Here is a 13228-nt window from a genome sequence, read left to right on the forward strand (position 1 = left end):
TTGACCAAGTGTTAGAGCAATAATATATGACATGCAAGTTAAACAAAGCATACCGTCAAATTCGTAAGTAAAAAAGAGCTTCCAATAATATAATTTTCACATTATACATCTCATGTATTATTAATCATATCAATAGTCAAAGGCGGTCTTGGAAAATGCATTAGGCCTTATATAGATGGAAGGAGGGAGTATCATAACTTCTAGACACCGCGGCTACCATTCACAAACAAAAAGCATCATCAACTCCAAGCTCCATCCGTGCCATGAATGAAAATGCTCCATCAAACACAGCACCCATTATTATCAATACAAACCAAACCCATGGTCCCGGGCAGGTTGAGAGGCAGTAGTAGCTAGTTTCAAAGGGCGTGCTTGTTTATGATGATCCTGGGGTGGAGGAGCTTGTGGCGGCGGCCTCCTCCTTCTTCTTCAAGTCCTCAAACTTGTCGATGGTGACCTGCAGCTCGTCGGTGCTGCCCACCGCCCACATGGTGTAGTAGTACACCCCAAAGACGAACCCCGTCAGCCCGCCCGCCACCACCACGTTCTTCGTCTTGGGCGCCAGGCTGCCGAACCCTGCCATCGACAACGACGGCGGTTGCTGCTGCTGCAGGACAAAAATGTCTTGGGAAGATGTTACATGTAGTTACCAATCCAAGGTGCGAAATATGAAAAATGGTCGTCTGACAACTCAAAATACAGTCTCTACAGTTTAAAACTGGGCATTACGGGAAGATATAGAGATTTGTGTTATACTACAATCTGACTCTCCTCTGGTGCTTATACAATCTGGCATTCAGTAGCTCTACGGCAATCGACAATTTCTGCCACAGCAAGAAGGAAAATAGGGCTTACTGGCGAGTAGCCTCCCCATCTGAACCAAATACTGCCTGTACATCACAAGACGGCCTACTGAGGCATCCTTCGGCCATACAAAGAAGTCTAGCAAGTACTAGAACATCGGACCTGAACAGTCACCTCTGTCTCTCTCACAAGGCCTGTCTACCTGGTGCTGGGACTTGCCGGGAAGTGACAATGATGCACTGATCCCAGAAAAAGAGGCAGAGGGAGATCCATTCAGGCCAAAGCCATTGGAAACAAGAAGACGCTGTTGCAAAACTATGTACATCGCTCTGCACATGTAACTTGAAAAGGAAAACCTATGTGCATCCCTCTGCACAAGTGTTTGAAAGACACACAACGCAATTCATTTATCGTGGCAGTGCTTACTGGAATTCTGACACGGTGGACGTACCGAAATTATATTGTAGAGTACTATCCAAAGCTTACAAGATTTGGTGTATATATATAGTCATAATAGCACTACATGGATTTCTTCCATGGCTGCTAGCCTGTGCTCTGTGCTGAACAGGACCAGATCCTTGGGCTGAAATCTCATGGATTTATATTATTCACACCTGCCAAGCCTAGCACAGTCCCCCCCACCCCACCGGCAACGCTACGAAACTGAAACCTGGTAGATACGCGATTTCAGGATCATCAAATGTTCGGTTCAATTTACTTCGCCCTTCCCTGCTATGGACTGCAAGCTGCTACATGGCGACACAGGATGAGGATCATCAATTAACTATCCACTGCACTGGTTGCAGGCTGGATCATAAGACCAGGAATAAATCATCTCTCTCAACTGAAATCTTCATCCCCCCCTTCAAAAATCTACAAGCGACCAACCGTGGAGCTCGGCTACGGAAGACGGGCAGAGGGATTTCTATAGGGTCTCTACGCCATACACGGGATCGGGACTGGGGGTGCGGAAGGATCCACGGGCAAGGGCGGCCCCTGGTTCTGCCTTGAGCTCCCTTGCTCCTAGGACATCATATCGTCGTGCTGATGCAATTAGGGGTGAATCGGGGCGTTGCGGAGAGGGCGTACCTGACCGGCGGCCGGACGAATCGGAGCAGGAAGGTGGCGGCGGGGGTAGATGCGGCGGCGACGGCTGACGGCGACGGCAGGGCAGGGCAGGAGGAGAACGGGAGGAATGGATGAGCAGGGAAAGGGGAAAACCGGTCGGGCTTGGTTGGTGCGCTGGGCTGGGCTGGGCCTGTACTGTTGTGGTGGGCTTCGGTGGCAGCCCGCCGACTTCTTCCTCTTCTTTGGCCCACTGCTAAAGTAAGAGGAAATTTTCTTCAAATCACTTTGAGGGTGCCTCCTCTCTCTCCAAACAAAAAAAAAACTAGGTAATTTACCTGCTGCGGGAATATAAAAATTAATTACAAATGACTTATATATGCAGAAAAAGATCTAAATCAAAAGCTACTAATTTTAACATATAAATATTCCGTACTTGCATTATGTGTAAATCAGGGCATTTCACAACCTTTAGGAAGTACATAAATTAAATAATTATCTAATCTACTGCATATGTCCAGTGACAAAAATAAGCATATTGGTATGGTTTGCATGGGCTGAAATAAAATGTTAGTGTATGCTGAAGTGGGATGCTTGCATGTTGAGAGAATTTAGTAACAATGGAATAAGGTTTGCATAGGCTGAAAAATATTGTTAGTGGATGCTGATGTGGCACACTTGATGAGGTGAAGGGCTTGCATGTTGAGAGAATTAGAAGTAGTGGGGATCAACTATTTAGGTATTATAGATAAGAGGATGCCTTTGCAAAAGTTACCACAAAAGCTTCTCGTGAATAAATGGCATTAGCCATGCGCACCACTTGTCTCATCATAGGTTTCTGGTGAGATTTTTTTTTTCTACGGGAGGGCCGTCCGCCCGTACGTGTTTAACCTTTTGCATTTGGTTTTTGGAAATGAAATATCTCGAGAATGTTTTTAGATTTAAAAATGCATACATACATCACGAAAATGTTTGTGGTTTAAAAATGGTAGATGAATTTTCAGAAAATGTTCCAAGACCTTGGAAATATTTTTAAATTTAAAAAATGTTCAAGATTTTTTGGAAAAATCATGAATTTAAGGAAAAATAAATAAAAATCTTTAAGAATTTCAAGAAATGTTCATAAATTCCGGAAGATGTTCTGGAATTTAAAACTGTACACAAATTTTTTAAAACATTCATGAATTTAAACAATCAGTTCATTTATCTATAAGATGTTTTGGAAATTTTTAAAATAACTCATGAATATTGAAAAATCATTTAAAAATGAAATTAAAGAAGGTTTATGAATTTTAAAACTCCATTTTTTGGAAAATAACTCACGAATTAATAAACAAAGAAAAGGAAAAAAAGGGGAAATAAATATAGAAGAGAAAACCAGTAAATACCACCAGGATTCCTAAGACATCATCTCGTCAGTTATTAGTGCAAAACTGGATTCATTCATTCCAGAGGCATTGCATCTACTAGGACATATGAATGGCAAGTTTAATCGTGATAACTTTCAACATGATGAATCTACACTAACAAAGGCACACAAGATCTGAATCAGCTTCAGATAGATACACTGAATAAACCATATATATGTATGTAGCTCAACCCATGCATGTTTCTAAAGACGGAACAGCAGGTACAGAAACTAGAAAGCAAATAGCAGCAGCAGCTATACAAATCATGTAAATTTTGCGCCCTCCAGGCAAAAAAACAAAACAGCCAAGTTAAACTCTGCCATAATTCTGCAAAACTGGACTGAACACGCACTGCTGCAAGGTAATATACTGACTGAACACCACCAGGATTCATTCAGTCCAGAGGCATTGTAGTATCCAGTATGAATGGCAAATCAATCAATCATGCTAACTTTCAATATAATGATGGATTTACACCGACAGAAATTACACTGATCTGAATCAGCTAATTCAGATAAACTGAATAAACTATATATATGCAGCTCGTCGCATGCATGCTTTTTATGACGGAACAGCAGCTACAGAAGCATGTCTAAATATACGCACAACATCATTTTGTTCCCTCCCAGCTTGCTAAACCAGACAAAGCAAATTATCAATCACAAGAAACATGCCTAAACAAGTTAATGTCAAAATGCCAGGAAGGAATGCAGTAAACTGGGCGCAGGCAGGTCCAAACATCACCTGTTATTATTAATACATAATAAAGTCAAAGTGCTGCAGCGGAAACTGCTTGCAAACAAAAAGGGAAAAAACGAGTCATAGTCCTTTGTGATCGATCCATAGCCACATCAAGATCCTGCTTGCTACCTTTCCCTTGGAGCAACAAGCCGCGTCCATGAAGATCATCAATCAATCACGGGACAGCTGAGCCTTTGGCTTCTTCGGCACGGTCCGATACCCAGCCTTGGTGGGCTTCCCCCAGGGCGACACCGAGGGCCTGCCGCCCTTGGTGCGCCCCTCGCCTCCTCCATGGGGATGGTCCACCGGGTTCATCGCGACACCACGGACGACCGGGCGCCTGCCCAGCCACCGGCTGTGCCCCGCCTTCCTCAGCTTCCGCGCGCCATGGGTGGGGTTGGAGACGATGCCGATGGTGGCCCGGCAGCGGGAGTCTATCAGCTTCTCGACGCCCGACGGCAGACGCACAAGGCACTGCGTGGCTGACTCCTTGACCACCTTGGCGTAGGCTCCAGCGGCTCGGACGAGCTTCGCCCCCTGGCCGTGACGCAGTTCGATGCTGTGCACCCATGTTCCCATACGGATGTCAGACAACGGCATGCAGTTTCCCACCTTGGAATTGAGGTCCAGTAGATCGGCTGGCATGAGCGGTGCTGCTGTAGGAACCGCCGCATCCTTCACTTGATCATCAGTGCCCTCTTCGCCTTGGCTGGCCTTGCGGAACAGCTCTTGGAACCGCAGGAAGGAATCAGCATTGTGGGCAGGTCGCATCAAGGAGCCGGTCGTGGAGGGTTTGGAGGAATCGCTATTCACCACCATGCTGCCCGGTTCCATTTGATGGCTGGCTATTATGTAATTGACAGGTGCACGCTCGGCCTTGTATGCTGGATCCTTCTGAGGTACCCCTTCAATCCATCGGAGAAGAGCGATCCGAGAAGAACGATTAGGGTCATACTCAATCCTTTCCACAATGCCAACAGAACAAGTGTTCCTTTTGAGGTCAATGTCCCTAAGAGATCGCTTGGATCCACCCCCTCGGTGAAAAGAAGTGATTCGCCCGGAAGAGTTCCTCCCGGCGGTGACGGTCTTGCCGGTCAAGGCCTTGGCCAAGGTCTTGAACTTCTGCATCTGCAGATAAAAATCACCATAAGCTTCAAGAAATAGACATAAAACAGCATGTAGTAGCAGCAAGTGGATAAGCTTCCATGCATCTAAAGGATGAACGAACTAACCATGAAGAATCAACAGAAAGTGACGACATACATTTCTATCGATCTTAAGACCACAGGTGACAAACACCTAGCTTTACTGATGAAAAAGAAACATCGAGATCAAGTCATTCCATCTGATCCAGAGCAAAAGATCAAGCAGCTTAGGTTTGAATCCAAACCAGACACAAGCTAGTACTAAATTTGTTTATGGCCCAAACCACTCAGACTGGCAGCAAAATTCATAAGAGAAGTTCCAAACTTCTGTTTTTCTTATTCAGCAACATTCAGATTGGCAGGAAGAGGAACACTACAATATAATTGCCGAATTCGGTAGACAAAACATTTAGCTCCCTTCAATCTGAGTCCAGAGAACTTATCATAATTCATTCTCAACAGAAAAGCTCGGGTACAATTAAGAACTAAGCAGAAGTACAGAAATTGGATATCAAGTGAAGTAAGAGTAAAAGAAAAGAAACTCATTTACATGCGGAATTGGGCCTGGGCAGCATCAATTCAGGTTTGGTGAGGGGTTAATGACTCCAGCAGGTTTTCATAAGTAAGAAAAAGAAAAGGGAAAAAATACAGCTATGAACAGGTAGACATCATAACATCCCCAATCCATGATGTTATCAAATTAAACGGAGGACGCAGATGTGAAATATGTTACAAAGGCACCACTTCACAATACAGTCTATGTGCAATTTCGAACTGGGCATTACAGGGACAGTTTGGAAATATAGAGATTAAAGCATGCAGTGTTTGTATCTTTCTCCAGCCCGATTACCCTGGCGTCTGTACAATTTCACACCCATTTGCAGCAATTCAGATATAAAATACAAATTTACTAGCAAGTAGCCTCTCCGGCTGAAACAAATATTGTTTGTACACCATTACAGAACCTACTGAGATGGTTTTCAGCTATACAAAAAACACTCTAACAAGAATTCGGGTATCGAACCCGAACAATCAGCTGCCTCTCAAGGTCTGCATAAGTTCTTGTGAGCAATTTCAGGGTGCTAGACGGGTCCGGAGAAAGAAAAAATCAAGCTAAACCGCATGGAAATGAGAATGGGAGCTCGACTACGGCGGGCGGGGGGGGTCTCTATGGGTGACCTAACGCCTGGCGTGCGGAGATCCTGCGCCATAGACGGGATCGGGATTTGGGAGTGCAGAAGAGTCCACGAACAAGTGCCCTGGTATGGACGGATGGAACGGAGCGGAGAGGGCGTACCTGACTGACGGACGGACGACTGCCGGAAGGCGACGGCGCGGGGAGGGGGAGGGGGAGGGGGGAGATGCGGCGTAGACGGCTGGCGGCGGCCGGGCAGGGAAAGGAGACGAGCAGAAAGGGAAAATGGGCTGCGACCGTGTGTGTGCTGCGCTGGCTGGGCCTCGTCTCTTTTGGTAGTGGGCTTTGCCAGCATCCCCCCGACGACTTCCTTCCTCAATTGAGTTTTTCTTTTCCACCTCAAAAAAAAAGTTGAGTTTTTCTTTAAAAAAAAGAAAAACTGCCTCTTCTATTTATTTATTTTTTGCGGTTAAAACATTCTTTTTGCGGGTAAAGAAAAACTGCCTCTGAAAGTAAATCCTCTCACTGAATTGAAACTATTTTTAGAAACAAGAGGTGACCACACGTGTTTATTTTCAATTTTTTTGCGGGGCAACGACATGATGAAGCAATGGCTTGACGAGAAGCACTAGCTTTGGCAGAGGATTTTGGACTGCAGCATCTTCATATTGCATCGGACTGCTTGAATGTCGTCACACATATACATGTGGTTTCTATGGTGGAGTGATCAAGGATATAAAATCTTGGAGCGAGTCTTTTAATTAGTACTTGTGTTTTGGTTCATGAGTCGAGGAAGTCGAATTATGAACCTCCTAGTCTAGCTAGACATGCACTTTCTTTTGATCAGGAGCGACATGTTTGGTTGGGGCCGACCCATGATTCTGTTGCTCTTCCTGTAATCCTGAACTTCATTAATAAGAGCCTAGTAGACTTTTCTAAAAAAAAATCCAGGGCAACCACGTGACTTGGTGCAAAAATTGTAAAAAAGAAATCTTGGCGGGGTAACCATATGACTTGGTACAAACATTGAAAAAAAGAACCTTGGTAGAAAGAGGACACACGACATAGACATTATTACAAAAAAAACTTGGTACACATATTGTCAAAAGAAAAACCTTGGTACAAAGAGGACACAAGTCCCTCTAACAAGAAAATTTACAATAACAATCCTTAGAGACATTTAATTTCCTAATCGGACTTCGTCGCCAACTAAAGTGATACAACCTAATCGAACCCCATACTCACTGAAGGCCTCTCCCCACTCTTGGCACACACAAGGCACGGATGAATAGTATCGTGCCTTGAGGGCATCTCCTGGCAGTTGGATCTACAAGCGACGGTCCGATGAACATCAAGAGTCACCGCTACAGTATATCGCTACAGTAAGTCTGCTACAGGACAATCGCTACAGGACCAACATACTGTAGCGCAGGGTACTGTTCACTGAAATCTGGAACCTTGATTTCGGATCTAATGGCTGAAAGCTCAAGGCATTGCACTGTTTGAAGGAAATATGCCCTAGAGGCAGTAATAATGTTATTATTTTATTTCCTTATATCATGATAAATGTTTTTTATTCATGCTAGAATTGTATTATCCGGAAACATAATACTTGTGTGAATACATAGACAAACCAAATGTCACTAGTATGCCTCTACTTGACTAGCTCGTTAATCAAAGATGGTTATGTTTCCTAACCATAGACATGTGTTGTCATTTGATTAATGGGATCACATCATTAGGAGAATGATATGATTGACATGACCCATTCCATTAGCTTAGCACCCGATCGTTTAGTATGTTGCTATTGCTTTCTTCATGACTTATACATGTTCCTATGACTATGAGATTATGCAACTCCCGTTTGCCGGAGGAACACTTTGTGTGCTACCAAACGTCACAACGTAACTGGGTGATTATAAAGGAGCTCTACAGGTGTCTCCAAAGGTACATGTTGGGTTGGCGTATTTCGAGATTAGGATTTGTCACTCCGATTGTCGGAGAGGTATCTCTGGGCCCTCTCGGTAATGCACATCACATAAGCCTTGCAAGCATTACAACTAATGAGTTAGTTGCAAGATGATGTATTACAAAACGAGTAAAGAGACTTGCCGGTAACGAGATTGAACTAGGTATTGAGATACCGACGATCAAATCTCGGGCAAGTAACATACCGATGACAAAGGGAACAACGCATGTTGTTATGCGGTCTGACCGATAAAGATCTTCGTAGAATATGTGGGAGCCAATATGAGCATCCAAGTTCCGCTATTGGTTATTGATCGGAGACGTGTCTCGGTCATGTATACATTGTTCTCGAACCCGTAGGGTCCGCACGCTTAAGGTTTTGATGACAGTTATATTATGAGTTTATGCATTTTGATGTACCGAAGTTTGTTCGGAGTCCCGGATGTGATCACGGACATGACAAGGAGTCTCGAAATGGTCGAGACATAAAGATTGATATATTGGAAGCCTATATTTGGATATCGGAAGTGTTCCGAGTGAAATCGGGGTTTTACCGGAGTACCGGGAGGTTACTGGAACCCCCTGGGAGGTATATGGGCCTTAGTGGGCTTTAGTGGAAGAGAGGAGAGGTGGCCAGGGCTGGGCCGCGCGCCCCTCCCCCCCTAGCCCGAATAGGACAAGGAGAGGGGGGCGGCGCCCCCCCCCTCTCTCTCCTCTTTCCCCCTCCCGAATCCTATTCCAACTAGGAAAGGGGGGAATCCTACTCCCGGTGGGAGTAGGACTCCTCCTGGCGCGCCCTCCTCCTGGCCGGCCGCACCTCCCCCTGCTCCTTTATATACGGGGGCAGGGGGCACCCCTAGACACACAAGTTGATCCACGTGATCATATTCTTAGCCCTGTGTGGTGCCCCCTTCCACCATAATCCTCGATAATATTGTAGCGGTGCTTAGGCGAAGCCCTACGACGGTAGTACATCAAGATCGTCACCACACCGTCGTGCTGACGGAACTCTTCCCCGACACTTTGCTGGATCGGAGTCTGGGGATCGTCATCGAGCTGAACGTGTGCTAGAACTCGGAGGTGCCGTAGTTTCGGTGCTTGATCGGTCGGGCCGTGAAGACGTACGACTACATCAACCGCGTTGTGCTAACGCTTCCGCTGTCGATCTACAAGGATACGTAGATCACACTCTCCCCTCTCGTTGCTATGCATCACCATGATCTTGCGTGTGCGTAGGAAATTTTTTGAAATTACTACGTTCCCCAACAGTGGCATCCGAGCCTAGGTTTTATGTGTTGATGTTATATGCACGAGTAGAACACAAGTGAGTTGTGGGCGATATAAGTCATACTGCTTACCAGCATGTCATATTTTGGTTCGGCGGTATTGTTGGACGAAGCGGCCCGGACCGACATTACGCGTACACTTACGCGAGACCGGTTCTCCCGACGTGCTTTGCACAAAGGTGGCTAGCGGGTGACAGTTTCTCCAACTTTAGTTGAACCGAGTGTGGTTACGCCCGGTCCTTGTGAAGGTTAAAACAGCACCAACTTGACAAACTATCGTTGTGGTTTTGATGCGTAGGTAAGATTGGTTCTTTCTTAAGCCCGTAGCAGCACGTAAAACTTGCAACAACAAAGTAGAGGACGTCTAACTTGTTTTTGCAGGGCATGTTGTGATGTGATATGGTCAAGACATGATGCTAAATTTTATTGTATGAGATGATCATGTTTTGTAACCGAGTTATCGGCAACTGGCAGGAGCCATATGGTTGTCGCTTTATTGTATGCAATGCAATCACGCTGTAATGCTTTACTTTATCACTAAGCGGTAGCGATAGTCGTGGAAGCATAAAATTGGCGAGATGACAATGATGCTACGATGGAGATCAAGGTGTCGCGCCGGTGACGATGGTGATCACGACGGTGCTTTGAAGATGGAGATCACAAGCACAAGATGATGATGGCCATATCATATCACTTATATTGATTGCATGTGATGTTTATCTTTTATGCATCTTATCTTGCTTTGATTGACGGTAGCATTATAAGATGATCTCTCACTAATTATCAAGAAGTGTTCTCCCTGAGTATGCACCGTTGTGAAAGTTCTTCGTGCTGAGACACCACGTGATGATCGGGTGTGATAGGCTCTACGTTCAAATACAACGGGTGCAAAACAGTTGCACACGCGGAATACTCAGGTTATACTTGACGAGCCAAGCATATACAAATATGGCCTCGGAACACGGAGACCGAAAGGTCGAGCGTGAATCATATAGTAGATATGATCAACATAGTAATGTTCACCAATGAAACTACTCCATCTCACGTGATGATCGGACATGGTTTAGTTGATTTGGATCACGTAATCACTTAGAGGATTAGAGGGATGTCTATCTAAGTGGGAGTTCTTTAAGTAATATGATTAATTGAACCTAAATTTATCATGAAACTTAGTACCTGATAGTATCTTGCTTGTTTATATTTGATTGTAGATAGATGGCCCGTGCTGTTGTTCCGTTGAATTTTAATGCGTTCCTTGAGAAAGCAAAGTTGAAAGATGATGGTAGCAATTACACGGACTGGGTCCGTAACTTGAGGATTATCCTCATTGCTGCATAGAAGAATTACGTCCTGAAAGCACCGCTAGGTGCCAGGCCTGCTGCTGGAGCAACACCAGATGTTATGAACGTCTGGCAGAGCAAAGCTGATGACTACTCGATAGTTCAGTGTGCCATGCTTTACGGCTTAGAATCGGGACTTCAACGACGTTTTGAACATCATGAAGCATATGAGATGTTCCAGGAGTTGAAGTTAATATTTCAAGCAAATGCCCGGATTGAGAGATATGAAGTCTCCAATAAGTTCTATAGCTGCAAGATGGAGGAGAACAGTTCTGTCAGTGAGCATATACTCAAAATGTCTGGGTATAATAATCACTTGATTCAATTGGGAGTTAATCTTCCAGATGATTGCGTCATTGCCAGAATTCTCCAATCACTGCCACCAAGCTACAAGAGCTTCGTGATGAACTATAATATGCAAGGGATGAATAAGACTATTCCCGAGCTCTTCGCAATGCTGAAAGCTGCGGAGGTAGAAATCAAGAAGGAGCATCAAGTATTGATGGTCAACAAGACCACTAGTTTCAAGAAAAAGGGCAAAGGGAAGAAGAAGGGGAACTTCAAAAAGAACAGCAAGCAAGTTGCTACTCAAGAGAAGAAACCCAAACCTGGATCTAAGCCTGAAACTGAGTGCTTCTACTGCAAGCAGACTGGTCACTGGAAGCGGAACTGCCCCAAGTATTTGGCGGATAAGAAGGATGGCAAGATGAACAAAGGTATATGTGATATACATGTTATTGATGTGTACCTTACTAATGCTCGCAGTAGCACCTGGGTATTTGATACTGGTTCTGTTGCTAATATTTGCAACTCGAAACAGGGACTACGGATTAAGCGAAGATTGGCTAAGGACGAGGTGACGATGCGCGTGGGAAATGGTTCCAAAGTCGATGTGATCGCAGTCGGCATGCTACCTCTACATCTACCTTCGGGATTAGTATTAGACCTAAATAATTGTTATTTGGTGCCAGCGTTAAGCATGAACATTATATCTGGATCTTGTTTGATGCGAGACGGTTATTCATTTAAATCAGAGAATAATGGTTGTTCTATTTACATGAGTAATATCTTTTATGGTCATGCACCCTTAAAGAGTGGTCTATTCTTATTAAATCTCGATAGTAGTGACACACATATTCATAGTGTTGAAACCAAAAGATGCAGAGTTGATAATGATAGTGCAAATTATTTGTGGCACTGCCGTTTGGGTCATATCGGTATAAAGCGCATGAAGAAACTCCATACTGATGGGCTTTTGGAACCACTTGATTATGAATCACTTGGTACTTGCGAACCGTGCCTTATGGGTAAGATGACAAAAACACCGTTCTCCGGTACTATGGAGAGAGCAACAGATTTATTAGAAATCATACATACAGATGTATGTGGTCCGATGAATGTTGAGGCTCGTGGCGGACATCGTTATTTTCTCACCTTCACAGATGACTTAAGCAGATATGGGTATATCTACTTAATGAAACATAAGTCTGAAACATTTGAAAAGTTCAAAGAATTTCAGAGTGAAGTTGAAAATCATCGTAACAAGAAAATAAAATTCCTACGATCTGATCGTGGAGGAGAATATTTGAGTTACGAGTTTGGTGTATATTTAAAACAATGTGGAATAGTTTCGCAACTTACGCCACTCGGAACACCACAGCGTAATGGTGTGTCCGAACGTCGTAATCGTACTTTACTAGATATGGTGCGATCTATGATCTCTCTTACTGATTTACCGTAATCGTTTTGGGGATATGCTCTAGAGACGGCCGCATTCATGTTAAATAGGGCACCATCAAACCGTTGAGACGACGCCATATGAACTGTGGTTTGGCAAGAAACCAAAGTTGTCGTTTCTGAAAGTTTGGGGCTGCGATGCTTATGTGAAAAAACTTCAACCTGATAAGCTCGAACCCAAATCGGAGAAATGTGTCTTCATAGGATATCCAAAGGAAACTATTGGATACACCTTCTATCACAGATCCGAAGGCAAGACTTTTGTTGCTAAATTTGGAAACTTTCTAGAGAAGGAGTTTCTCTCGAAAGAAGTGAGGCGGAGGAAAGTAGAACTTGACGAGGTAACTGTACCTGCTCCCTTATTGGAAAGTAGTACATCACAGAAACCAGTTTCTGTGACACCTACACCAATTAGTGAGGAAGCTAATGATAATGATCATGAAACTTCAGAACAAGATACTACTGAACCTCGTAGATCAACAGAGTAAGATCCGCGCCAGAGTGGTACGGTAATCCTGTTCTGGAAGTCATGCTAGTAGATCATGATGAACCTACGAACTATGAAGAAGCGATGGTGAGCCCAGATTCCGCAAAATGG

At 44.3% G+C, this 13228-nt stretch overlaps 2 protein-coding genes across 5 annotated transcripts; both read right to left on the bottom strand.

Moving 5' to 3' along the window:
- Positions 1–90: 90 nt before the first annotated feature.
- Positions 91–2050, bottom strand: LOC147961738 (uncharacterized). Of its 3 annotated transcripts, none has more exons than XM_087536207.1 (2): positions 1894–2050; positions 91–607 (listed from the first exon to the last, which is right to left on the bottom strand). In XM_087536207.1, exon 2 carries the CDS (start codon positions 581–583, stop codon positions 377–379), a length of 207 nt encoding a protein of 68 aa, XP_087392333.1. In that variant the 5' UTR covers positions 584–607; positions 1894–2050; the 3' UTR covers positions 91–376. The 3 variants fall into 3 exon arrangements, with proteins under 3 accessions (XP_087392333.1, XP_087392334.1, XP_087392335.1); XM_087536208.1 differs by having other exon boundaries at positions 91–624; positions 1894–2046; XM_087536209.1 differs by having other exon boundaries at positions 1899–2042.
- A 1958-nt stretch (positions 2051–4008) lies between these two features.
- Positions 4009–6594, bottom strand: LOC125522226 (large ribosomal subunit protein uL2m). Of its 2 annotated transcripts, none has more exons than XM_048687311.2 (2): positions 6462–6594; positions 4009–5147 (listed from the first exon to the last, which is right to left on the bottom strand). In XM_048687311.2, exon 2 carries the CDS (start codon positions 5145–5147, stop codon positions 4191–4193), a length of 957 nt encoding a protein of 318 aa, XP_048543268.1. In that variant the 5' UTR covers positions 6462–6594; the 3' UTR covers positions 4009–4190. The 2 variants fall into 2 exon arrangements, with proteins under 2 accessions (XP_048543268.1, XP_048543267.1); XM_048687310.2 differs by lacking the exon at positions 6462–6594 and adding an exon at positions 5252–5327.
- Between the last annotated feature and the right edge of the window lie 6634 nt (positions 6595–13228).

This window comes from Triticum urartu, chromosome 7A (assembly GCF_056163025.1).
Source record: "Triticum urartu cultivar PI428250 chromosome 7A, HENAU_Tu73, whole genome shotgun sequence".
Taxonomy (NCBI): Eukaryota; Viridiplantae; Streptophyta; class Magnoliopsida; order Poales; family Poaceae; genus Triticum; species Triticum urartu.

What these genes read in the sequence shown, in the direction of transcription:
- LOC147961738 (XM_087536207.1), bottom strand. Translation starts at nt 583, where the DNA reads ATGGCAGGGTTCGGCAGCCTGGCGCCCAAGACGAAGAACGTGGTGGTG.